Source organism: Thermobia domestica, chromosome 6, assembly GCF_964235325.1.
Source record: "Thermobia domestica chromosome 6, izTheDome1.hap1.1, whole genome shotgun sequence".
NCBI classification, from domain to species: domain Eukaryota; kingdom Metazoa; phylum Arthropoda; class Insecta; order Zygentoma; family Lepismatidae; genus Thermobia; species Thermobia domestica.
Window position 1 is genome coordinate 16,214,716 of NC_137459.1, and position 25,311 is coordinate 16,240,026.

General features: G+C 34.7%; 1 protein-coding gene across 10 annotated transcripts in view; it reads right to left on the minus strand.

Annotated features, from left to right (window-relative positions):
- Positions 1-1,644: 1,644 nt before the first annotated feature.
- LOC145687851 (mesoderm induction early response protein 1) overlaps positions 1,645-25,311 on the minus strand; it is a 127,729-nt gene continuing 104,062 nt past the window's right edge. For 9 of the 10 annotated variants that reach the window (XM_081761325.1, XM_081761324.1, XM_081761327.1 and 6 more), the window contains 5 exons: positions 24,173-24,397; positions 23,478-23,654; positions 21,034-21,161; positions 20,492-20,572; positions 1,645-12,128 (listed from right to left, as the gene is read on the minus strand). In XM_081761325.1, the coding sequence (XP_081617451.1) occupies positions 11,663-12,128; positions 20,492-20,572; positions 21,034-21,161; positions 23,478-23,654; positions 24,173-24,397 (1,077 nt within the window). In that variant the 3' untranslated portion in view covers positions 1,645-11,662. The remainder of the gene's footprint in view (positions 12,129-20,491; positions 20,573-21,033; positions 21,162-23,477; positions 23,655-24,172; positions 24,398-25,311) is intronic. The other variant, XM_081761330.1, reaches the window with a different exon arrangement.

Below are 25,311 nucleotides of genomic sequence, written 5' to 3' on the forward strand. Positions count from 1 at the left end.
ACGAAGGGGAAGAGTTTTTTCTTTCTTTTTTTTTTTTTTTTTTTTTAACGAGGCCATAGTAGAATTAACAGTTGGGAAATATGAGGAAATGTACACGGAAGTGAAATCTATGGAACTTTGGAGAAAACTAAGGAATTTTACAATGGCAGTAGAAAATAAGAATGGGAAGATAGCGAGAGAAGTAAAATTCTAGAAAGATGGAAAGAAAATGTTGGGGATTTATATGAGAGTAAGGATAGACAGTGTGGCCTAGATGCTTAAGTAAAAAATGAAGTACACGACGATGATAAAGGGTTTAGTATTCTTCAAGGTGAATTTTAAAAAAAGCTATATCCGAGATTAGGAATGGGGAGGCAACTGGAATAGATAATATACCAATCGAATTCATTAAGAATATGGGAGAAAATAGCAGCAAAGAACTGTTCCGACTGTGCAATGAAATATACGACTGAACAGGAGAGTGGCCAGAAGCCTTCATAAAAATACCGATGACTATGAAATGGAAACCGGAGATATGTGAGGATTATAGAACTATTAGTCTTACATCGCATGCAGCAAATATTTTACTTCGAATACTGAACAGAAGGTTGTAGGGAAAAATAAATGAAAAAGCTGAGAAGCAACAGGTCGGCTTCAGGAGAGGTAAGGGCACAAGAAGTTCAGGTTCGTGGAAAAACGGAAAGAAGTGTATGTCGTATGTACTAATCTAGAAACGTCTTTTAACCGCATGATTTGGGAATAGTTGTTGGAAGTTCTAAAGAAGGTTGTGTTGGAATGGAAAGATAGAGGACTCGTGAGAAAGTTTGCAGATGATCTGGCGCTTGTTGCGGAATCAGACAAGAAAATCAAGACGACATTAGAATACTTGGGGAAAAGTTGTGAAAAATATATGAAAATAAATGTTAGAAACACAAAAGCCATGGCGAGTGGAAGGAAGCGGTCGGTGTCAAACAGAGAAGTAGGGGAGAAAATAGAACAGATGACTAGTTTTCGATACCTGGGTAGTATTATCAGAGATGATATGAAGTGCGAACGTGAAATAAAAGCAAGGATAGGAATAGCGAAAAAAAGCCTTGAGGAGGAAGAAAATGCTATTTTCTGGGACCTTGAATAAAGGGTTGAGAAAAAGACTCATAAAATGCTTCGTGTGGAGTATTGCCGTGTACTGTATGGGGCAGAAACATGGATATTACGCAAAACTGATGAAAACTGACTGGAAGCTTTCGAAATGTGGGTGTGGAGAAGAATGGAGCTGCATCAAGAGGAGAATGAATGAGAGGGAGTTAGAAATGATGAGTGAGAAAAGAACGATTTTATATGAAATCGAAAAAAGCAAGATCAATTAATTGCGACATTGGCTAAGAAGGAACTGTATCCCGAGGGATGTGCTAAAGGGCATGGTGGCAGGAAAGAGAGGGAGAGGACGGAGGAGGCTACAATTGATGGACGGTATCAAATCAGAAAAATCGAGAGGTTAGCGGAAGACCGTGGAGCATGGAAGCTTCTCAGTTGCTGCAAGTGCCTGCCAATAATGATAGAATACCTATGATGATGATAAGTGAGTTATTGGGTTAAATCAAAAGTTTCTCTCAAATAAGGAAACACAGATTTATAATTATATGTAATTTTTCTTTCTGAATAATATTTTAAATTTGTACATTGTAGAAACTGTTACAATGACTTGATCTGTGTGACTTTGAATGATAAAAATTGATAAAAATGTGTTTTTGTGACAATGATTCAACACCAATATTCAATTTACAATCCTGACAGAATGTCTCTCGTTATACCTTTGAAGAATAAAACAACCATACAAATATGCTAGCAAAAATATTTGAAAATACGAATTCTTGTAAAAGAAAAACAAATATAACGAAAATAAAAACGAAAACAAAACTTGCTATATACTTTCAAACTTATCTTTTGTTGTGTTAAGAATGAAAATTAAGACATATAATTGGCAAATTATTGCAAAATTAAGCCAAAATGCACAGAGGATACAAATTTTTCAGAGGAAATATTGCACAGAAAACTCTATTAGGTGCTTTTTACCCGTTATATTTGTATCTTTCCCAAGTTCTTCCGATACTAAATTTTCTATTCGCTGAAAGGGGTAAAAAATCATGTAATATAAAGCTAGATGTTATTATCAAAAATGACCAACGTCTGAATATTCTCTGATTGCGAACATACGAGGGAAGTCCGAAAATAAGTTTCTTCTCTCATTTTCCCCGGGAAAGTGAAAAGTGATTGGGGAAACAAGACAGCGGTTGCACGAGTAATACACATAGACACAAGTTCACCCGTGATCCTGCAGACGGCGCAGTAGCAGCGCCTGCGCAAAGCGGAGGCCAGTGTCTCCGTCTGAGCCAGGTAGCTATGGAGAGACGGCAACGCAAAACCATATTGCAACTCTCGGGTGTAAGCGCCTTGCCCATCCGCCATACAGTCCTGACCTCGCACCAAGTGACTTCCATCTGTTTTCGGCTTTGAAGGAGACTCTCGGCGGCAGGCGCTTTGGAAGTAATGCTGAAGTCACAGAAGCAGAGCTCTGAATATTTCCTTGAAGGTTTCTTGAAGCTTATAGACCGATATGACAAATGTCTCAATGCATGTGGTACTTATGTGGAAAAATAAAGGTATGTCTAATCTTGAATATCACATGCTATTTTTGGTCTTGCATCCCCACTTCTGTCCACAGTCGCCTGGAGAAACTTATTTTCGGACTCTCCCCTCGTACAATCTATGATAAGGAAGTAATATTTTAATTTATTCATTAATTTAATAAAAAAAAACATTATGCAACAAACGCTCCACACTTTTACCATTTATGTCAGTGGATCCACCTTTTCTTCTTTGTTCTTCGTGAATCAACATTACAATAAGGTTTTATGGTGTTTAGGATAATGAAGTTATTAACACTATTTCATATATATCAATACCGGTACTATCAATGGTGTCGACACTTGGCCATATTCTATCCTGCCGGCTCTCTTCAAGAGAGACAAACCACCACAAAAGAGAAGAGAGACTTAGCGGAAGCCGACCTTTGTCTTGAGTTGAATATTCCACAATTGTGCTCCGAGCTTAAGAAAGGTGGTGATGATGATAAACGAAATGGTGGACGGAAGAAAAGGTGAGAACCCCGAAAAAATCCAAGCATACGGTATTTTGTCCATTAAAAATTCCACCTAGCGAGAGCTGGAATCGAACCAGGGAAGCAACACACCACAAGTGAGCGCTCTATCACAGCCATAGCGGCCGTTGAACCCGACCTTTTGTCACTTCCTGAAGTCTCTACATTATGGTTAACACTGTAACAAACTTTACATGAATACATAAACAGAGGGGCCAGTTGGACCGCACTAGATTAGATTTAATGGAAATGACAAATTCAACTTATTAAGTTGAATGGTATAGGAATACCAAATCATAATATTGCCAAGAAAACTAACATTACCATCACGCATGGCGTGTGTTCATCCTGAAGACCTCACGATGCAACCAAATTTCCAGACTGTTAAGTTTCGGTTATTATCAGGAGGAGTTATGATTTTTGTGAATTGCATTTCCTTTAGCATTTTACCACTGAAATAGCGTATCTCCTTGTATGGAAACAGTATCTTAAGACATGCTGATACCTATCACTTGAGATTCTCACTAAAATGTTCATTATTACCGTAATTGGTTTCATGAGCTTCCTATAATTTCACAAAATATTGTGGAGAGAAAGTCTACAATATGCCACATAAAGCACTGTATGATATTTAGACACAGTTTCAATTAATTGAGTTGGTTGATTTTGAGTTCAACGTCCCTTTCAGCAGCGAGACTATATGAGACGGGACCTACTGATTAACGTGGAATCCGAAATACATGAGCTCCCCGAGGAACCGAACCCGGATCTCCCACGCCAAACGCAAGTACGCTAACTGCTTAGCCACGAAGGAGCTCAGTATTCAATTATTTCTCCAACCTGAATACTCTACGTGAAATTATTATATTACATCCGACTACTTTATACATGGTACAAAATTATATGCAAGAATTTTAATGCTTTAAGAATATTACAAAAAAGTAGCAGCGATCAAACATCACTTAACTCATCGTGGACAGCAGTGGCATAATATCCAAAAGAAATTGGAATAGATACAGCTAATGGTGGTACCCTATATATATATTGGCCGGAAGTCCTGTATTTTGGTACCCACATGTGCATTTAAGGCTTAACAAGGCAAAGAACAACGTCTTTCAATAGCTTATTCTACTCAATAACAACACGTGTAAAGATTTCTAGAAATAAATGGCGCTTTATTTTCTTTTTCATCAAACTTTTACTATACTTTGTTTTTCTGAAGCACAATACTTTAATAAAATGTTTTCTACAATTAACAACACTTAAAATAGCATTATTTTCTTCGTCAAATGAAAACTAAATGTATTAAGTCAATTTATGTACGTCAACGACAAATCAACTTAACTACTATTCAACTTACATTCTGGTGAACTGAACACTGCTTTAAACATGTATCCATTTTCTAATCAATGTACCTTTATTTTGTATTCCTTTCTTTTTCTACATGTATTGTAATAAGTGCGACGTATCCAGCACTACCATGTTCATTAAAACGCAGGTGCTCAAACAGTGAAAACTCATCTCAGTTGTAAGGGTGCCTTAAAAATATTTCAGCAATATAAACGACGATTCCCATTTCAAAGCAACATATCAAATAGTTATTGTATTTACTTACAGTAGACTCTCGAGTATCCGGCCGAGTTTTCTTTTATCGAATTAACTTAGGAAGGCAAGATTTTACATTGACAACAATGATAAGGCATTGGAAGTGGGCGTCTGCTACGATCCTCCTACGTGCCGTGTGCAAAATAAAAGTTGTGACAGGAAAAGAGCAGCGTTCTGCTCCTTGTTTATTGTTTCGTCAGTGTGTAACGGACCTCAATATAGTACGCTTGCCGCTGTTCCTGATTATAACTGTATATTAAGTATAATACTGTATTCGTAATTTTTTTTAAGTGTACTACAGTGAAGATTTGAAAAATGGGTGATAAAAAAAAATGTTGAAATGGAGAAATGAGTTCACAGAACTCCGGCTTGCCCTCCCGCCACATTAGGTCAGATACTCGGGAATCTACTGTATTTAGCAATAGTAAATTAAGAGACTCCAACTACTATGTAGAACATAAATGAGAAAATATTCTGTCCCATTTTGCTTATTAGTTTGATAAGAAATACCGAGAAATTAACGATTTATTTCTTAAGTGATTTCTAGGGAATCTAGACAATATGATGTCTTCTTACAACAAGTTCAGAATTTCTTCCATTTTGTGTACATTCTGTTAAGTGCTACAACCACTACAAATTTTACCTTTCGTTTTACCAACTGAGATATTGTTTCTCCTAGTTCAATCCCTCCCTACTCTGCATGATTGAAACAATGTATCTGTGCTTCAAATTACTTTTCTTCATGTCAGCATCTAATCCGCAAATCTTTCATTCTTTTTCTTTTCTTTCGAGTTACCCTGTTCAACTCTTATCTGTTACTGACACTTGGAAAGGATATACTTTTCTGCATGTTCCCTGCGTGATCAACCTCTGGTGCTATGATATATTAAATTTTCTCATAGAAAGCACGCTTTTGTTTCACGTCCCATTATACCCAACAATCCAAAGATATTGAGCAGCCATTAGGAATTGATTGGCGAACCACGCACATTAAATGCACGCATGAACTTTTCACCTATTGTATTATATTTTTAAAGCCATACAACTAAGAATATCAAGTAGGTTTTCGACACATTTTGTTGGCTAGGTCTTTCGAAAATTTGCAAATTTAGAAACGAATAATGATCACACGATTGCTGAATACGCTGCACGTCAACACCAGATGTATGCATATATGGATGAATAGTGTAGTGCATAAAAACTCTACATTCTATTACGCATATATTAATTGTCAAATAAAAGCAACATTTACCTATGCTAAGAGCAAAAATTTGAAAATCACTGCTCAGACAATAACTGAACACTTTTTTTTTTTTGAAACAAAGAAATTATTAATTACGCTCAATATGTATTTTTTTTTTATTACAGTGGAATGATGTACACCAGAAATGTCAAGATAATCATTTCATCTCTAATTTTTATCCTAATTATCTACTAACTGATTATTTACAATATTTTCATAGTCATTTGTCAAAAAATAGATTGGTAAAGATATTTGCTTCACTTTCATTACATAGATATTATGCTCAATATTATTACAAGGTTCTATGTACAAAATCATGTTGTAAAAACAAAGAAACAAATTAGTCACACATCAATTATGAAAATTACAAGGAGTTTCAAAATAATACAAAAAAAGCATCTACCACTAACAGCTGTACTTTTTCAGAGACAAAGAACTAACCTATTTTTCATATTGAAAAAAAAAAAAAGAATATATATTTAAAATAATTCGCTCACATATTCTGCTGAATCTGTATTTTTAATTACTATTATTAAAAGAATAAAGTATAATATATCTACCCTGTAGTGATTTTATCTGCTGAGATCTAATCTGGCAACGGGGATGGACCAAAGTAGGCCTTTCGAACAACACATTTTACATCGAGGTAAACAATCACCATTTTTATGGCATAATTTGTGGCCTGTGTCAATACGGAAGAAAAGGGCAAAAACTTATAATTTTTCCTAAAGTAATTAGCTGTTATAAATATAGTCATTAAAACTACAGAAAAAAAATGTCTATGAATATAAATCACTAAGTTCAGCATTTTTCTCTAAAAACAAAGGTTAAAAAAAAGGCATTTATTATGCAAAATTAGTTTAGTTTCTACACAACTCGAAGGTGACGAACAGCTCCTAGCAATAGTAACAATTATTATGCTTAATTTCAAATAAGATACGAGACGTAAGTCACTCGTTCATGTTTGGTGCTGCTAAAAGTAAAAGCTACACAGTTCAATGAACAATATTAATAAAACAATTATTCCTTTCAAATAATGTATTTGTTGATTTATGCTTATGTATTTCTGCTGAAGATCTTACTCCTCATTTCTATTTAGATGCAGATACCAAGCTGTAAAAAGGCTAATTTGCATTTAAAGCACATACGTAGTGGATATGATGCACTTAGGATATTTGTAGTTCACTGGAAGTTTACAAATAATTGTTCATTAAATTTCGATATTTTCATCGATAACTATCTTTCTCAGCAACTAAGAGAGATCAATAAAAAACACAGTTAAAAAATACAACGAAAAAAACCTGTAGCTATTTGATTTAGGGTAAGGCCACAAGAATAGTTTCTGAGTTATTCCATTTTCTTTCTTTGATAGCTCTAGCACAGTTTTGAGTGAAACATTTAAAGGTTATGAAATTAATTGCAAACAAAACTTTCAATCTTACTACGATAAAAAGTATGTAGTTATTCTGAGTTGATGTTAATCAGATTTCTAACAATAATAAACCTACGGAATGCATGAAAACTAAACAACATGATACAGACGGTGGCAATTTATATATATATATAATGTAAAGCACATGAAATACTTCATTTACAAGTAGCAAGACAAACAGCTAGTTTTCTACTGCTTATCACACCACATCTATATTCAACAAGTACAAAAATATATATATCAGTATTATAAACATGATAAAGAAGTATTTGTGTGTTGTCGCTGACACACGTTATTACTTACTACTTACTGCGCAGTAAGAATTTTATTTCATTTATGCATTTTTCTGAAACACAAATATAGCGTTAAACCCTACTGAAAAAGGTATCTGTTCAATTGATATTACTTCACTCGAAGCTATAAATAATAACAAGTTAGAAGAGAATGCTACACATACACACACACACATCCAACCTACAACATGTGTGGGGAAAAAGAAAATGACAAGACGCTATACCCGTGGTGTTCTTTCACATTAAATTCTTTTTGTATATTATTTTATATACAGATATTTATGACATTATGTCGTTTCCTATACCATAATATAAGACATTTCCTTAAAAATATTAGCTACTATTTTTCCATCTTTATTTTTTTAAATTAAACTATTCTATTACGAAAAAAAAAGAACCGCACACGTTACAACAAAAATAGTTTTGACGGACGTTAAAAACTGACAAACATCCCTGACTGCGAAAAAGATATATATATTTCATTTCATAGTGTTTGTACTTTTAGATTTCTTGACTCGTGAGATGATCAAACGACCCCGCAACCCAAATTACAATAATTTTATTGAAAGAAGAATTTGATAAGACTTAAATAAAACTTAATTCACAGCACACACACAACGTTACAAATTAACTGCCTCTTGTTTTTGAATATCTGTTCGCGATGACGTTTCAAGACAAAGCATGGTCATCATCGTCATTGGACGAGAGAAGCAACGATACATAAAACATTTTTGAGCAAACTATGATAACGCAATAATTAATATGTATACTGATAACGCAATAATTAATAACGTATCTACTGAGGAACTCTAAGCACTTACAAACTAAAGACTAAAAATAATATTGCGTATTCTACCAGCATAAATTAGCTTTCCTTTAATGTGATATCAGAAGAAATAATTGAGAAAGAGCTACTTTTAAATTCCTTGCTGCATATAATATAATTTTATTATTTTCTTTCTTTGCTAGCTTTGACATTTCTCGGAAAAAAATATTTAAGAGTTGAATTTTTTAATTGACACTTACGTGGGTCAGTCAGAAAGTTAGTTGCACTTGTCGTAAATATTTTCGGTCAAAGGTTATTTTGATGAAACTATGTGGCAACACTGCAGACATGTAGTTGTATCGTGCGACGAAGCGGCTTTCACGAGGCAAGTGGAGGTGTTCCGATGATCACTCATAAACATGTCTCGACAGCTTCAAGTGGCATCCAAATTGGAAATGCGTGCAGTGATTCGTTTTTTGTGGGCAAAAAGGTGTAACTGCAATGAAGTTTATCGGTAGACGAGGCCAGGTAAACTGTCTAAAGGCATTGTGCTTCTACATGATAATGCAAGACCGTATGCAGCACAAAAAACGTGCGAAATTTGGGCAAAGTTTAGGTGGGAAGTGTGGGATCACCCTCCTTATAACCCAGACCTTTCACCGTGTGACTTCATGTTTCGTCCCATGAAGGACGAACTTTCAAGGCGACGATACCATTGGGATGACGAGGTGAAAGCTGAAGCCCAAGAATGGTTAACGGGCATTGAACGGAATTTCTTTGCAGAAGGCATAGACAAACTTGTGCCACGTCTCGACAAATACTTAAATAATGGAGGTAATTACGTTGAAAAGTAGATTATGAATGGAACTTTACGATACAAATAAAGTTATTGTAAAATTTCTATCCTGTTTTATTTTCTTAAGCCGTGGAACTAACTTTTTGACTGACTATCGTATAATACGAAAGAACACACAAAAATGGCACAAATTAAAAATAACATCGGTCTAGGTAAAAGTACCTGCAAAAGCGTAGGATAACAGCACATTTTAATTCTCACAGAAGTTTACAATCTTGAATTTTAAAAGCCCGTAATATAACAGTTATTCATCATACCTTTCGATAGCTGTTTGGTGTAACATTGAGAAAAATTAAAGATTTTTTCCTATCAATATAAACTAGCAGATTTGTTTAACCACCATGTTGTTTTACAATGGATGAATTTCGAATGTTCTTGAAACGCTATCACAGAACAAAACATTCAAGAGATACGAGAATATTATGCTCAGCACTTCTCTGTCCAGCGACCTAGGCCTATATGAACATTAATTTACAATAAGAGATATGCGTTTCACGTTATGTACTATTGTTAGCAGAGTACACTCAATATATCACCACTAAAATTATATACATGTATAAAGAACAATTTTTCGTTACCTATAAAATAAGGAAAAAGTACACTAGATTTAATAAATGATTGTACCAAGTATATATCACTCAATGCAGGAGAAATTGCCATGACTCATTTGATTGCTCGACATTAGGAACAACAGTTTGTGGGGAAAAGCACGAGAAAGAATTTTTTTTAAACAATGTAAATGAAACGTATGTACACATTTAAGGCAACGTGATTTAAACACTCATTTTCACTGACTCTCGAAACCATCTACCATAAACGATACAGGGAAGAAACGTTTCTCCGAAACATTCTGCTATGAAAATGCACTGAACCTACTTGTAAAAAAAATTCCTTACGTCAGTTGTTACATTCAATAGCGAAACAACTTCATTGAATCATTCAGCAAGAGCAGCCATGGAACTAAATAAGACCTATAAACATTACAGATAGCAAGAATAGATTCCTGGCTTTTTCTTTAAAGGAATCAATACCTTCCAACAGCACACCGGGTCCTTTGAGATGCTACGAAGATTAATTTTTAGGACAGACTGTTTCAGAAAAATGCTTCATTTTAGTATCTTCTACTCTACAGTCATCATTGGGAAAGTTACGAAGTATTCATCACTTAACTGTGGATTTCTTAAAAGTGCTCGCCTCTACTTGAGATAAATAGCATTATCATACTAAAGTAATTTGGACAAATAGCTTTTCTTTTTGTACTTTTAAAAGAAACAGTTACTTCAATTTAAATATACAAGTTTTAACATATCAGAGAAAGAAATAAAAATGGATCCTTAACACAAAATTATTCAAATAACAATATATCAAATTTGTTGTGATTCAAATAAACAACAAATAAGTAAGTCTAGAACCTGAGGGGTTCTTTCTCCCACTTAAAATAAAAATCAGCAACTTATTAGTTCAATTTTTTTACAACTTTTTTTTTTATAGTTTTTATGCTATTAACGTAGAAGAGCTTCCATATACTTATATGATTAACCATGATATAACACAACCAACGCAACTTCAAATACGTGTCCATAGAAATTAACTTCACAAAAAATTCTGCAAAATAAATAATTTTCAAGAGGTGCTACACTACTCATATTCAAAATCCCCATTACATATGGGGTAGGGGGAGAAGGGGAAATGAGCTATAATGTACATTATTATTTCCTGTAACAACCGTTTGAAGATATATATATATATATGGATCTTCTAACAGGACTCCAAAATGAATAATAATAATAATAAAAGAAGTCACAATTTTCCTACGTATAAATGTGAAGAGAGCAAGTGAGAAACCTACCTACACGATTATTTGGTAAGGTCTCACGTGTTAGCATATATTGCACCTAGTTTTCACACCTATAGAGCTGTTCAATTGCCTTTGCACTTACATCGAATTCTCTCTTTCTTTCTAAGAGCAAAATTGACTGATGATTCTCTAGACCGCAACATTTGTTTTTTTCTTTTTTATTTCACTTGGATATTTGTTACAAAGTTAAAAATCCACTCACCGGTATCTTTGCTCTCATATTGCACTTCACACTTAGAATGTTTTTATTATCAAAATTATGCTTTCAGTTTCTCCTAAGTGAGAAAATATATTAAAAACAATTTATCACGAGTTGCTTGCATAACGATTTCGATACTTCTGATGAAGAAATCGATAAATTTTATAATTTGTGAACACAAAAAAATCCTGCAATACAACTTGCAGTTCTAAGTAAAATACTGTTCTAAGGATATCCAAGTGTATAATTTAATTTTGAGGAAAGACTCATTGCGTCACTGAGCTATTGACTCCGCGGTATGTGTGATCATGGTCTCCTTTGATCCTCCTAACACATGAGACGACACCGACGTTGCCGAGAATGCCATTTCCACACTACTTACAGTCTCATTTCCTGAGGGTAAATTGTTAACGTTACGAACACCGTCACCACGGTCATTTCGAACATGAACGGCACTATTTTCCACTTTTGCTATCTCTCCCATATCACCAGCCGCTGAGGTAGCAAACTTCACCAGCGACTCCAAACTCTCTTTATCCAAGTTATTGGTGAATTCCTCCAAATGAGATGTCGCCAAACCTTCTCCCGATACACCGTGGTGGGATTCACTTGACCCTTCTTGGGCTCGCTGTTGTCTTTTCGGGTCGCCGTAGATTAAAGAATGGATATTGGGAGATGAACTGCGATCTCTGTGGGCACTCACATTTTCTTGCTCATCCAGAAATCTGTCCATATAATCCCTATAAAATAAAACACAATCGCATGTTAAAAGAAAAAGAAAAGACTCTTCTCAAAATAATAATAATATATGTGTGCCGAATATTTCTTTTCGACCGCTATATACAGTCATGAGCATTTTCAGAGCCAAAGTACGTAAATATCAACAGACGAGAATACAAATTACTCTTACGACATTCGTCAGGAATCACCCCAAACTATTTCGTGTTATGCATACAACAACAGGTGACTCACTGTATAAGTAAAACAGTATTCTTCTTGATCTACGTAGCAACAACTTTGCAAAAAACAATTCTGTGAGTTATATATGACTTCGTGCGTTATGTATGATTTTTAATCTGCTTTTCCTGACTAAAACCAGATAATATGTTATAGACACGAAAATGATACTTATATATATCGCGTGTTCTAACAATGGCGCCCACGAACTGTAGAGCATTATTCTACAAGTCAAAGCGAAAAATATATATACCTTTCGGGTCCTCTTCTGGAGACGCGAATTGCACTATGTGGCAACGTCGCAGATAAAGAACCACAGAGATCTACCAATCAATCAAATAGTTACATTGATTCTTTCCAGATGGCAGTTACAATCGGTGTAATTGCTTGACGGATTCGTAGAGCAATGCCAAGTACCAATTTAATCTGCGACGTTGCCACATAGTGAAATTTTGATTCCTTATAGCATCTGAACGAGATCCTGGAGGGTATCATTATATAGCATTTTCGATTTATCTTGACCTGAAGAATAGAGCTCTGCTGTCCATGGGAACTTTATATAAACTACATATCAATATTTTTCAAATTTGTTTTTATAAAAGTCTAATAACTATTGATTTTATTATATCACTGTCATTATTACTATTCGAAGGCTGTCTGAATGATATTATATCACTGTATGATATTCACTACTATTCGAAAGTTAAAGCTTTTTTTTTTTCTCTTATGACAATTGTTATTCCTCATGTATCTTTTTTTTTTTTTTTTTTTAACTAAATTTTATAAATTAGCATACAAGGATGTTGAACCTATTGTTCCATCGGATATGTGGGACAATCCAACTGAAACTGTTATTTTTAAAAAGGAGTGAATTCAATTTCTTATGCTTATCACAAAGGTAACTGGGCCCGCGATGGCTTACTGGATAACGTTCACCTCTGGTGCATGGGGTTCTTGGTTCGATCCCAGCTCGCGCAAAGTGAGCTTTGTGGTAGACAAACACCGTGTGCGTGGGTTTCCTCGGGGTTCTCCCGTTTCCTCCCACTTTCTTCATTCCACCATTTCATTCATTTCTCATCATCACCGTCTCCTTTTAGCCTAGCCGGCATATCCGTGAGACGTAAAACTTCAAGATTTCATTTCATTTTCACAAAGGTAATTCTTTTGCATTGTATCAAGAATTGACACATGCAGATTGGACTAATATCTTGTTAACAGTTGATATAAACTCAGCTGTTGTAGCTGTTAAAAATATTATGAAGGGCAGCATGTCTAAAACGAAAAAGCTATCCAGCATTTTTTTTTTTTTTTTCGATCTCATTTCATTAATTAATCTTAAAGAGAGAGCTCATAAGAAATACTAGAGAACCAAACTTAGAGATGATTTTAAATTGCTCTCTGATCATAAAAGACGATTCAAATCTAGATTGAGATGTGATAGACTTGAATATGTCAAAAATATTGAAAAATCTTCAAGTGTTAATTCACATAAGTTCTGAGTTGAGTAGAGAAGCAGGGCTATATGTAACGGGACCTTCTGATTAACGTAGAATCCGAACCACATGAGCTCCCGCTGGGAATCGAACCCGGGTCTCCCACGCTAAATCACGTAAGTTCTGGAAATTTTAAAACTACAGTGAAACCTCTACTAACGGACACATCTATAAAGCGGACACCTCCCATAACGGACATATTTTGTAATCCCCAAACACTGTAATAGGAAATAACATACTGGCAAACCTCTCTAAAGCGGACACTCTCTAGTGTGGACACGGACAGTCTTTCTTGTCTGTTATAAGTATTATTTACCTTTTTTTAACGGACACTTTATCTAGAAACAAGTTGAAAAGTACAGTAAAAATACACAGAACATGAGGGTATGACAACATTTTGCCTCAACTGTCTGTTCAGCAACCGTGAGGAAGGGTCTCTGTTCCACAACATCCTTATGTCCTTTGTTTGCATTCTACTTCCACCTAACCTGTTTCAGAAACAAAAGTGATTGACAGTTGCCCATTGTTTGGGATGACACATCATTCTACTGTCCCGCTGGGTGGAATCTCTAACCAAGCAGAAGACAAGTTTGGTATTTTTGACCACGGGTACGCATATTGTCTTTGAAAAAAAAGTCATTACTGAACTGCAATTAACTCACGAATTAAAGCAACACACCGAAAACGTAGTAAGTAGCGATAACTGTAAAGTGCAGAGAACTGTAACATCTTATTCCCATGTTGTGTCTCGAACATAGGGAATTGGATGACGCAAGATAATGCACGTACAGTAACATTTTGGTGATATTCATAAATACGTGATTCATGCAAAAATATTTTTTTCTAATTGCATATTACCTTGTTTATTAATTTACATAAGAAAATACTGAAACCTCCCTAAGGCGGACACCTCTCTATAGCCGACAATTTTTGATTCCCCACGGCTGTATAATAAAAAGAACAAGAATTTTACGAATGATCCAACAAAATGCATCAAAAGATTGTGATCTTGGCGAATAATTAGTTTTTGGATCATGAACCACAAAATTTTTGAACGCCCCCCTCCTTTTTTTTTTTTTTTTTTTTTTTTTGTTTTTTAATAAACGAAATAAGCACATTATATTGAGTTACGTATAATTTGGGTTTAGCTACACTATATGTAGTTCTCCAGATATAAGGCCTATAAGAAAATGTTTGCCTGAAATATATTGGATCTTTTGACCCAATAACAAACTAAATACTAATGCTTTTGATATCAATGTAAATATGAAACTGATTTTCTAATACTATTAAATTACTGGCTACTATATTTGAATCTCTTTATCAGAGAAATGATTCTATGTCTTATAAGGAATCTTCTAATTCTGTATATAATGATAATTATCATCCTGTTCTTACTGTTGATCATGTGGTTGAAGTTAAGAAAAGTTTACAGATAAAATCTTCTTATGGACTGGATAGTATACTCTTTTATTATTATTATTATTGTTATCATGAAAAGTATTTCTCATATTACTGCACCAATATGAGTTCAGTTTTTAATTCGAGTATTCTCACATCAACATATCCTAATGGTTGCTATTACTCGTACTCCTAAAAATGACAGTACAGATATTACCAACAATAGACAAATATATATTTTGAATATATTATCTAAAATTTTGACAAACTTATACACAAATATTTGTATAGTCATGTCTACATGCATATTTGAGAACAGCAACATGGGTTTATTAAGCATATATCTACGGCCAGTGGTTTACCTGATTTTATGGGTGATGTTCTGCCTGTTGTTAGGAATAATGGTCAGCTTGATGTTACTTACATCGACTTTTCCAAGGCATTTAATACTACCGCATTTTTTGCTGGTTAATAAATTAAAATCTTGCAATTTTTCGTTAGTTTTTATTGAATGGTTCAAGTCTTATTTACTTAAAGGAGCAGTTCGACTTAGAAATGCATTTTTTACAATTTATTTCCATTTGTAGAGTTGAAAATTCTAAAAGAAATGGTGTTTGATTGATCGCGATACGTTCAGTCGTTAGCGAGTAACAGAGGAACAAAGATATTGTGATGACGTCATAGGTGGGAGGAGCGAGAGCAGGCTTACATACTACACAGTGCCAAGCATTTCGTTTGTGAGAGGTGTGGTGGCACGTTCTAAGTGCGGTTTCCTTCTCCAGAACTGATTGCAAAGACTTACAAATATCATCTGCATGTAGAAAATATCTGATGGTGGGCTGTACAAATGTTTTTATAATATTGTAAAACGTATCCTATAAAGCATGAGTTCAGCGTTTCTCAAAAAAAAAAAAAAAAAAAAAAAAAAAAAAAAAAAAAAAATCGAAACCAATATGTAAATAAATGGCGGACGAGATTGCTGCAACACCTAAGTACCTTTTCTTTAATCATTCTTCCGATTCCCAAACATAAGTATGTCCATTTTCACGTTTTGTTGCAATTTTTAACGCTGACCCTATAATTTTCTGCTTCAAGGTATGTACAGGAGCGTAACATATGAGGCAAAAATGAAATAACATCTGTAAAGTTTGCCAGAATACGAAAAACACTTCACCGGTTAAATTTCTTTTATTCTCATAGCTGTCCGCGGAACAACTCTCATCACCCGTTTCATCATAATTGTAACATGATACAGAGAAATTAAACGATGGATCAATGTCTTGAGGAACAGTCATCGTCATTGATTCCTTCTATAAGCCGGTATATTTCACTCCCTAATTCACATTGTATAGCTTATTTCTAAAGCAGTATCTTCAGAATCATGAGTGACATCGTCTCTATTACCCTCTAATGCCTCGTCTTGACTACAACCATCAAATGCGTCTTGTACGATATTTGTACGTTGGTAACTGGACATAGATCATAACTTTCAAAAATATCTAAATAATAGCTTAAATCAATTTTGTCACTCAAAAACTGGGGGGCCTAGGCCCCCGGCCCCAGCCTAGATCCGCCACTGGCATTAACTTTTCTTTCAGTAAACTTGTCATCTCGAAGGCAGGCTCTTCAAGATGTTTGGAACAAGAGTGATTTTATTTGGTACATTTTTTCCCCATTGATTTTCTTGGGCAATAATTTATATCGATCTGGTGATTTCTCACGACTTAGAAACGTAAGAAAAGATACTTTACGTCCTCAGCTTCAATTGCACAAGAATTACAATCGAAAACACACCAGGTGTTAGGCATTTCTACTTCACTTCACAGACATAGCACGCGCTGTACTAACACGTGTTTTCTACTTCACACTAGTGTTTCTTTCAGAAAAAAAATCCGGGGGGAGGGAGGGACACTTAGTATTCGGAGAGGCACATTATTTTTACACAGTACTATTATATTTATTACATTATAGACGTATTATTTTGGTCTCCTCCGGGGGAATCTCTCAGAGCTCCGGGAGACAGTACCACCCTAAAAACATGTCTGGAAGAAATACTGTTTCGCACAACAAACGTAATTACTGCTCTCTCTCTACTCTTTTTTATACTAATGCTATAGGAAAAACAACAAACAAAAACTCCCCTCAAGAATTCAACACAGAGCAAGACTGCTAACAAATCCAAAACACAATCTATTAAATCCAATGCACTATTGAAGGTTTATCAGCTGCGTACAAGGGAGTGGTTGCTGACTCACATTGAGTTTCTCGCGTATCCCACCCATGACGTCACCATTTACGATTCATCAAAAACAAATGCCTGTGGAAGCTGAACGAGACGGCCTATCAAGATATAAAAAAAAAATACGGGTCTCTTACTTTTTGTTTCTCTTTCTATTGCACCAAACTTGTTTTTAACTCGAACTGCTGCTTTAATAGGAAATTCGTTGTTAGATAATAATACATAATATATACTATGGTGTACCTCAAGGCTCACATTTGGGTCCCTTTAGTTCTTGATACTTGGTAATGATCTAAATTCGTTATGAACGCTGATGACCTCAAAATTTATAGCACTAAGATTGCTTTATCGTCCAAGAAAACATAAATTCAGCTGTTGAATGATAGTGTAATAATTGTTTATCATTAAATTTTAATAAAATGTCTTACATTATGTTTACCAATAAAACTAATTTTGTTTATTCCAACTATAAGAGTAATGATGCAGCAATTAATAATGTTGCCTTCATCAAAGATTTAGGTGTTGTCTTTGATGATAAGTTAATAACCAATAAGCACATTGAAAGTATTACTTCTAATGCAAGTAGAAACCTAGACTTAATCAAATGGATTTCTAGGGATTTTACAAGTTTGAAAACTTGCCTACTGTCATATTTTGCAAATGAAGGAAGTCATCTTACTATATATAACACTACATTAACTGACATAAATTAAAGGGGTACTTCCGATTGACGCGGAAAATTGAAATTTGGCATGATTGTAGCTTTCCAAGACTAACCGACAGGAAAATTGCCAAAAGTGAAAATTTTTAATTTTTAGGAGGTCTAAAGGAGGGATGAAGAATTTCCCGATGTTATTAAAAAGAGTGTCTTTTTGGACCTATAATCTCATATTTTAGGTACTTGGAATTAGAATAAAAACTTGAAATTCGGTATGCTTGTACGTTTTTGTTAGCGTTAACTAAATAAGTAAAAGTAAAAATGTCCAACATTTTAGTGGTTTTATGGGGAACTGAAAAATCTTTCCCATGATGATATGGGACATCTTCTACACCCCAAAATGTTTAGGCACGTCCGACAGGATTAGAATGATGAAATTTCGCATGATTGTAGCCTTCCGGGACTAACCTACAGTAAAATTGCCAAAAGTGATATTTTTAGTTTTTAAGGTGTCTAAAGGGAGGGGGATGAAGAAATTCCCATGTTATTTAAATGGGCGTTTTCTTGGAATACAAAATCTTATCTTTTACATAGATGAAATAGGAAAAAACTTGAAGTCTGCTAGAATTGTGGATTTAAGAGGTGCGAGGCGGTAGGCCGAGTAAAAAGTGAGGGTCAGGGGGCGAAGCCCCTAGCTGGGCCAAATTCAGGAAATGTAATTAAAGAACAAATGCACAAAATTCACTGTCTTGACGCAACGGCTGATATCTAAGAGATGAGAGTCCGTAGGCCAAGCAAACGCGGGGGACTGGGGGGCGGGGCCCCCAGCTAGCCAAAGGCTAGCCTAGAATATTGTTCCAATGTGTGGAACAGATATACTCAATATTCTTCCAATAATCTAGACTCGATTCAAAATTTATTTCTTGCTTGGTTAAGATGGAAATTTAAGGAACATGAGTGGAAATCGACTCAGGGAACTAGATTGGCATTAGGTTTATTAAGCTTAGCACACAGAAGGGAATTATTTAAATTGTAAATGTTACATAACATCTTAGTAACCAAATTACATTTGTCTCATATTTTAAATTTTCATGTTTTAAGAAGTAACAAGAAATTTTCGAATTTTTAGCTATGCACCTAAATTGACCTATTTATAAAAGACAAAACGGTCAATAAATAGTTCCGTACAATAAATATCTTTAACAATGGATTTTCATTATATTAAGAAACAGTATCTTTTATATTATTTATCAGTATAGATCGGATATCTCTGTATGTTGTTATATGATTTAGCATGTCTTTAGTATTTCTAAAGCATGTTATTTGTATATTGTTTTAGTTTGGTGTTGTAATACTCATTCCCCTGTAATAGTTTAATAGCCATGTATTTTTATTTATTATATGTATTTTATGTACTGAGGAAATTGTAACAGAACTGTTATATATAATTTCCATATTTAAAAAAATATTATTATTATTATTGGTTTTCGTAATATATTTTGCATAACACGACTTCTTATCTTACAATTTCGCAACTATTATTTTTGTAGCTAAGTCAATAGACAAAAGAACTCGCTTCCTTAGAATTAAGATTAACTTTTTTTTTCTCTCATAAGCATTTCGTCTTCATGTTTACCAATGATGGAATGTCTGGTGTCTTTGTATAAAGATTCAAAGCTGCCATACATATATTGAGTCATTAAATTTGGCACGGATAATCGAATATGAATATTATTTCCGTATTAACGCATATGAAGATTAATAGAACTAAATGAACGGAACTTGTAGTTCATTAGCTAACATTATACATTAATAATAATAATAGCAAATATCAGGAACGATGTAACCTGTCAACAGCATGCAGCTTATCGCAACAACCTAATGTACTTGGTCACCTGTCTGGAAGCCGCGACTTAGTTTGAAAAAAGGCTCAAATACTCTATCTATGAGTGGTGTATGAACCAATACGTCAGTTTATTCAAATTGAATTTATGAGCGGTCAAATGAAAGTGTTAAAGAGTAATGGAAAGGCAAACACACAGAACTCCTTCCATCTCTCCGTTACAGAACTCCATTAGAAGTCAAGAATCTTCAACTTTGAACCAAATAAATCACGAATTATTATTAATATTCACTGGGTTGGAAATAAGAAACCTGCATTAATATCGTTCGAACTTCGGAAAAGGAACATTAGATTTCCAACCCTGTATGCAAAGTGCACTTAGGTCTTATCACTTTTTTCCTAGTGCAGAGTATAAAAGTTTACATCTTTTGGTCCCCACTTTAAAATATAGAATCTCTAAGAATCACTTGTATAATTAAACCTCCAAAATAAAATATGAACTTCAAACTTACCGCTCTGTCGCACATAATAAACATCTCAAGTTGCATGAGCCACAGAATTCGTTTAATCCGATTTCATTTGAACACAAACACCTGAAACCAGATACATTGTTGTATCTATTGAATTTTTCAGTAGGTTTAGTGGAAGTATGAAGTTGCAAAAGATACAGTTTAAGGATGAGGAAGTATGTAAAGAAGTCACAAAAGAACTGTGACAAGTATTTTATTTCAGAGTTTGTTTTCATTGTTAGCATTAGAAAGAGATTATGTTTCTCATTCTTTTAATAGCATGCTATACGTTCTGAATTTGTCAACTTCACAACTTCGTTTAACGGTAATAAAAAATACAGGCAATTATTATTAAGTTTAATTATCCAGAATTTGACCACTGAGTAATCTCAAGTCTGGATGATCTAATCCACAATTTGAACCGAGCACTTCTGGATCACGAGCCAACTCGTAAGCATTTATCCAGTCCGCTCTTTTTTTCTTAAGATTAAGCAGTTTTATTCCCATACAGGACGCTGAAAGCAAGTGTTGTGAGGCATACTTACGTTATCCCCGGATGAAGTGTGTATTTCTTCTTCTCCAGCCTTGCTTTATTCGCAAAGATATCATGCCTCTCCGTCTTCTTCCATAGGTAATAGAACTGGACCAGCTCTCCTACAGACCGGGTTCTCACCTAGAAAGAAAGAAAGAAAAAAATCAGCAAAAATTTTCTAATATAGAAGTTTTAGGAAAACAAAGTATGGAATCAGTGCACATTTTTAAATCCGTCAATGTTTCTTTATTATGCACGTTTGGAGGTACCTCCAAATGAACATTAGCTCTACATCCTTGTGTGGAACACTAATGAAGGGAAATCGGTTATTCAGTATGGTAATTTAAATGTTACAATCAGTATTTTTGAAATGGGAATAGGTACAAGTGATGCATCAAATTCATGTACAACTTTCTCGGAAATTCATTGGTGTAGTGAGTTTTACCGTAGCTTGTACCATTTGCAAGGTATTGCACGTTAAACGTCAGGCACTTCACGAATATTGAATCAAATAAAAAGTTGTGCAGGGTCCCGTGTGTATATCACGTAATCTTTACCGTGATAAGACCTAAGTGATCTATCGTTGACGAAATATTATCTGAAGGTACATACATACAGATACACAGACGTCAATACAGGTCATTACCCAAATCTGGTCGTATCTGGATTTACATTAGTAATTTTGACCGTAAAACAATATTTCCTTGCTATAGTATAACATGGAAGTAATAACGATCATTCACAGAAATGTAATAAGATTATGACACCAATGTTGTAAAGAGTTTGTTTATACCTACAATATTTTTCCAGCTAGAAATTGTTTTGATTTATCAACATCAAAAACGTAAGCGTAACTGATATTACTCTGCAATGTCTACTCGCGAAGAGACTGGAGGGATTTACCATGCAATACCTTCCGAACGGTACAAGCTACGGTAAAATTCACAATACACCAGTGAATTTCCGATAAAATTGTACATGAATTTGATGTATCACTTGCACCTATTCCCATTTGAAAAACCGAAAGTTGAATCAAATATGGCGGATCAAAGATGACGGCAACGGTGGGTAACATGTGTCAGAGAAGCAGTACTTGATCCAATTTGTTTCGCATATGCCTACATTCATGTCCAGTTATATCTATATACAGAAACTAAAAGCAATTTGTGTCCGAGCGTTATAGTAGCGTATGATTGAATTCCGGATATTTGAAGGCCCATAAATATGTAAATTACCAGTATGGGCCGCTAAAATTAGCACAATGGGCCGCGAATAACTGCACTTGAATCAATTTTAAACGAATCCCGAAGGAACATGGCTTGTACCATAGCCTAGCCGCTGTGCTTGGAGAATCCAGTGTTCATATATTGAGAACATCTTTTTGACGGTTGTAGTATCATATATTAATGAAAGGAGGAAACAATAGAATTTTTTTACACACCAAATCCTCTGAAGGTGCGAATTCAATAACCTATTTTTTCACTCTTTTACAAAAATAAATAAGTAATAAAAAGTTTTCAAAACTCATTTTGATATAGCACAAATTGAATGATGGACCGTTTGTAAGGTTAAGAACATTCTTTCCCTTCCTCTTCTCTGTTTCGTTTTAACGATGAATGAAAATCCATGACTTGCGTACACAAACAGCAGATATTGTGATATTCCCAAGAACAAGATAAAGAAAACTGTCACTTTTATCGACTACCCTGTCACAAGCAGTAAAGTAAGCAATACACTGAGCTTAGTGACGTTCTATCCCAACTGTGATGTTGCGATACTGGACAGCAACTGTACACGATAAACGTACAGCCTATATAAGCATAAAGGGAATACTTTGTACGATGAACAAGTTTAATGTGACCGAATACACCCCAAATGTCAACTATACGTAAGTAACATCTTCTCCATCAGACAACACATATTGCCGTCCACCACTGAACTAATTAGTTTTAAGCATGTCACGAAATCAGAACCAAAACATTTTTCCTCATTTTGTTTAAAGTACAGTGGAGTCCCGAAATCTCGGCCTAATGTGGACCGAAGAGTGGCCGACTTTGTGAAAACGCCGGGTTATCGGGAATAGGGTTAAAAATGAATAAGTACGAGTGTTTCCTCAAAAAAATACAGTACTGTACTTGTATCTATTGGTTTCTTCAGAATACAACAGAGGATAAACTGCCCCAATTACCCTTAAACAAAGAAAAAGTACGTACTTTATGAAGGCATAGAGCCTTTACTATACATAAAAATGAAAATTAATGAATATACACTGTACCGTTACTTACCTGATAAGACAGTGCTCAGAGAAATATCCGGCAGTGACCATGAAGGATCTGCACTCAAGGTTTTTCGCCCTGCCAGTTATTCGGACTGCCGGGTTATTGAGTGCCTAGTTTTAGAGAGACTACTGTACTATGAAAATATTCAATATGGATTATATTCTGCCATTAAACGTACCTTATTCTGCTGTATTAAATGAAAGTCCTTGCCGTATGTTCGAAGGCCATTTTCGAAATTTCTACATTCTTCTTCAGACCACAAACTCATCGTGTCTGTTGACGGTACAACGTTCATTCTACGTCGTCGTAAGGCCTCATCAGTATTGTATCCGCATTGAAGTAGCAGAAATAAGGCCTACAAAGGATATATGCAGTTTTATTTATTTATAATACTATTATCAGCAATATAATACAAAACAATATGTTATACCTTCTAAAAAAAAATAGTAGGACTTTCCCCCGCATAGCTAAAACTTGAAGATTTTGTGAGTATTTTGCCATTTATTCGATTTTTGTAAATACATATGGACTTTTAAAATAAGGCCATTCTTTTCGAAACACCCTGTATATTAACAAATCAGACATGTTGAAGTGAACTTTTGTGAACAATTTAATACTCAAAGTCAAAATTATTTTCTACCACTAAGATGGAATATGTACGAATTCGAAGGTCGACACTTTTGATTGGAGTATAATCGCTACTACCGTACGTCTTAATATCTTCAAAATAACTCCAGGATGCAACACTTCCCTGTCATGTAAAATGAAGTTACTTAAAACTAAACATTACAAAAAACGTTAATAATTACGAACATAATCTGACGGAACGGAATGCAACTATCGTTGGTAATAGTATATCAAACACAGACTCACCTCTTCATCATCCCTGATGTGGGCCCCAGTAGGAATTGCGTGAACTCCCTGAAGATTATTCACCAACGACTCTTGCGCTTTCACTAAGAACTCTTCGGTTTCCTTTTCGGACAGACGATAAGGATTCCACAGTAATTTGTCTTCATTCTCATACGGCAAGGCATCACCATACTTGCAAAGACCTTCTGGGATTACCGCCTGAAAGTCGGTTCCCACCATAATTGTCTGAAAAGAAAAAGAATCTTAGAACTTGCAAATCGAACTATTATTATTATTGGCCAATTAACATGGAATAATATTTAGGAAAACGTCTGTATGAAATACTAAGAACAACTCCAAGATACTTATTATGAAGTCCATGTCCATGACGTATGGTATTATCAATAGACAAAATTAAACATTTGGGCCTAATTCATGCCAAACACCGAGAACTACACAACTTAATTGAAACAGGTCACAGAATGAGTCATCCTCTTGAGACGAATCACTGAAAGAAATGTAACATACCCTCATACGGAAATAAAACAGTATGATTGAATTCGTTGCTAATTACGTAAGCCTCAAGTAACTGTGGTGGGAACATCGAAAGAAAGCAATACAAAATGGTTGCCCTCCATTACTCCCTGATTGTCAATGAATTTCAACTTAAAACAATAGGGTTATTTTCAAAGGTAAGAACAAAATACATACCAAGATTCGTTCAAATTGTATTAATAATACGAAAACTATAGAAGAACAGACAAGAGAAACAAATAATGGTTGAGTCGAATCGTGCAAACTTGCTGCGCTCACTTCAAATATACAGGTTTTTGTAGTGCGCAAACTGAGAGAGGTGATTTTTGAGATAATAGGAAACAGAAATCTTAAAATGAACGTATGTCTGTCAAAGCATCGTTGCGCTACAATAGAAAGTTATGGACTTTTAACAAATATTAAACTATATTGAACACTTTTTCGTTAAGCATTTCTAGCGGTTTAATGATATATGTTAATAAAAAGTTTGAGTATTCTGGGGGTGTCGACACTATTCGTGCACAAACTAAAATTTTCTTTGCATATTTATAACCTGTGCTCACTACACTACACTAAACTACAAGTAGCAGTTCAATCTGGTTCGTATACCGAGTGAGTATTTAAAT